Below are 3,032 nucleotides of genomic sequence, written 5' to 3' on the forward strand. Positions count from 1 at the left end.
GCCGCTGATTGGCTCGTATGGACACTAGCTTTGATTGGTCAGAATGGCCGTCAATCAATAGTTAGGCAGGGTGATGGGGCGTTTCGAAAGCAATCCCGCTTTATCACAGCACCGATTGGTCAGCACACTGCACCGTCTTCAGGTGCGGTCCCGCCCACTCCAGCACGGTCCCCGCCTCCTCCAGCTCAGTCCCCGCCCCCTACTGCTCGGCTTTCCCTTCCAATATGTTCTGTCCCCGCCCCCTCCACTTCTGGCCGCGCCCCCTCCTCCACTCCTCCTCTGGCCCCCACCCCGTGCGATGCTGGCCCCGCCCCCCCAGGCCCGCCCTCTCCCCGCCCCCTCCAGCCCGGCCCCGCGTGATTGGCCGGCGCGACGCTCTGTTTTGGAAGTCCGCCGAGGGCCCGTGTCCGTTGTCGGTGCGGATTCCGCTCCCGCTCCCCGGCTCCGGGCTCGGCCTTGGGATACAATGCGAGTGTGAGCCGGCGGGCGAGGCGGCGTACGGGAGAGGCACCGGGGAGGAGAAGGGCGACGCCATCGCCATGGACAATCAGGTAGAGTCTCCGCCCTGGCGGCTGCAGCCTCGCCCCACAGCATTGTGAGTCCCTCAGGCCTCCTGAACAAACCCGGGGGAGGGGATGGGATGGGAGGGGAGAGGAGCAGAGCAGCGTGGGGAGAGAATGCAGCCTCCTGACTGATGGAATGTCCCCTCATTCATCCCCCTCGCTCCTGCTTTGCAAAGTTTTATTTATTTATTTATTATATCGATAGCGAGAGAACCTCTAGCATTAAAACAAATGCTGGCCGCCCCTGATCGAGACCACTTGAGGGCTCAATCTACACCGTGATGTGTTTGGGGTTAGTTGTTGACAGGTACCTGATTGGAAAACGCTACCTGAGTGAACATCTCTCTGGAAGGCCGACTGTCGTCTCTGGATGAGTTACTGACTCGTATTTTGAGGGTCAAACCTCTAGCATTAGGGGTTTTTCCCCCTCCCCCCAAAGTGTGCTTATTTCTCTAATGAGATTGTAGATGAGTGGATGGTCTTCTGACGCCAGGATTTTCTGTCAGGAGAAAGGCAGGAATGAAATGGCAGTTAACGTTTAAAAATAAATCTTCAAGAAGGCTTCAAACAAACTCCTCCATAGCAATCCAGCATGACCTTTTACGATACTAAAATTATTAATTAGTAACCTCAATAAGCTATTTAGTGAAGTTTAGGTCACCTCTTTTTAGTATAGATTAAATGTGAAAGCATAGTGGAATAGATTTCACTGTTTTTCATAAAACATTCTTTCAGGGTTAATTCTGATAAGTTGACAGAGTTGAAAAGGATGGCGCTGGAAAAGCACAGCAGGTTAGCATGTTTGTGGGTGGCTGGGTGGCATGGTGGCACAGTGGTTAGCACTGCTGCCTCACAGCGCCAGGGACCCGGGTTCAACTCCGCCTCAGGCGACTGACTGTGTGGAGTTTGCACGTTCTCCCCGTGTCTGCGTTGGTTTTCTCTGGGTGCTCCAGTTTCCTCCCACAGTCAGGTGAATTGGTCATGCTAAATTGCCCGTAGTGTTAGGTAAGGGGTAAAGGTAGGGGTATGGATGGGTTGCCGTTTCGGCGGGGCGATGTGGACTTGTTGGGCCGAAGGGCCTATTTCCACACTGTAAGTAATCTAATCTAATCTTCTCTTGAGACAGCATCTGAGGAGCAAGCCCTTCAGTTGAAGTTTTATGCCCAAAATGCCAACTCTCCTGCACCTCGGATGCTGTCTGACCTGCTGTGCTTTTACAGTGCCACCCTTTTTGACTCTGACTCTCCAGCATCTGCAGTCCTCACTTTTTCCTAGCTCTGATAACTTGACAGTCTTTGGAATTTGTTTGAATTTTCAAATACATTTTTCCTCTGAATAGTTTAAAAGAACAAACATTAATTTGTTGAACAAACAAGATTACCTGTTTAATAGCAACATTTGTTTTGATTTCAATATGTAGCCTCTTTAATATGATCTATGCATTTGCAGTATAGCACAATGACTAACAGTGGCTGCTAAATACATTACAGTGACATTTTAAATTCCTTCCAGATCTGTGCAAACAAATTGGAAGTTGCTGTAAAGCATAATTAAATTAGCATCAAATGAATATGTTTTCCATTTGCAGAATTGTCTCACTAAAATATTTACTATCAACAACTAACTACTGAGAACATGGGCAACCAGCTCTTCTGATTCTTTTACATACAAGTTTTTTTTTAATCAGAGTCTGAAGAGGAACTGTACTTAAGACCAACGAATATTTTTCTGGACAGTACAAAATATATTCCAATTGGTGAGGTTGACCATAACTATCTTATGACTGCATCGACGCCATCTCATATTCCCACAAGGAGGTTGAACAGTTCATCAATTTCAACACATTCCACCCTGACCTGGACCATCTCTGACACCTCTCACTCCTTCCTGGACCTCTCCACCTCCATCAACGGTGACCGATTCAAAACTGACATTTTCTACAAACCCACTGACTCCCACAGCTACCTGGATTACACCACCTCACACTCTGCCTCCTGCAAAAATGCTATCCCTTATTTCCAATTCCTCCACTGCCGCTGCATCTGCTCCCAGGAGGACCAGTTCCACCACAACATGCCAGATGGCCTCCTTTTTTAAAGGCTGCAATTTCCCCTCCAATGCATCTTATCTACGCCCCGCACCTCTGCCCTCGAACCACACCCATCTAACCGCAACAAGGATAGAACCCAGAAGCACCCCTCCGCCACCCGGTCCTCACTTTCCACCCCACCAACCTCTGTATATATTGCATTATCTGCTGATATTTCTGCCACCTACAAATGGACCCCACCATCACAGATATATTTCCCTCCCCACCCCTACCCACTTTCCATAAAGACCGTTCCCTCCGTGACTACCTGGTCAGGTCCACGCCCCCAACAGCCCACCCTCCTCTCCCAGCACCTTCCCCTGCCACCTCAGGAACTACAAAACCTGCGCCCTCACCTTTCCCCCCTTCCCCCCTTCCCC

General features: G+C 49.9%; 1 protein-coding gene across 3 annotated transcripts in view; it reads left to right on the forward strand.

Moving 5' to 3' along the window:
- Positions 1-331: 331 nt before the first annotated feature.
- The window catches only part of mllt1a (MLLT1 super elongation complex subunit a), a 115,570-nt gene continuing 112,869 nt past the window's right edge, over positions 332-3,032 (forward strand). For all 3 annotated transcript variants that reach the window (XM_043721102.1, XM_043721100.1, XM_043721101.1), the window contains exon 1: positions 332-551. Coding sequence is in view for 2 of the 3 variants with exons in the window: in XM_043721100.1 (XP_043577035.1) it covers positions 540-551 (12 nt within the window). In the remaining variant the exon portion in view is untranslated. The remainder of the gene's footprint in view (positions 552-3,032) is intronic.

Source organism: Chiloscyllium plagiosum, chromosome 31 (assembly GCF_004010195.1).
Source record: "Chiloscyllium plagiosum isolate BGI_BamShark_2017 chromosome 31, ASM401019v2, whole genome shotgun sequence".
NCBI lineage: Eukaryota > Metazoa > Chordata > Chondrichthyes > Orectolobiformes > Hemiscylliidae > Chiloscyllium > Chiloscyllium plagiosum.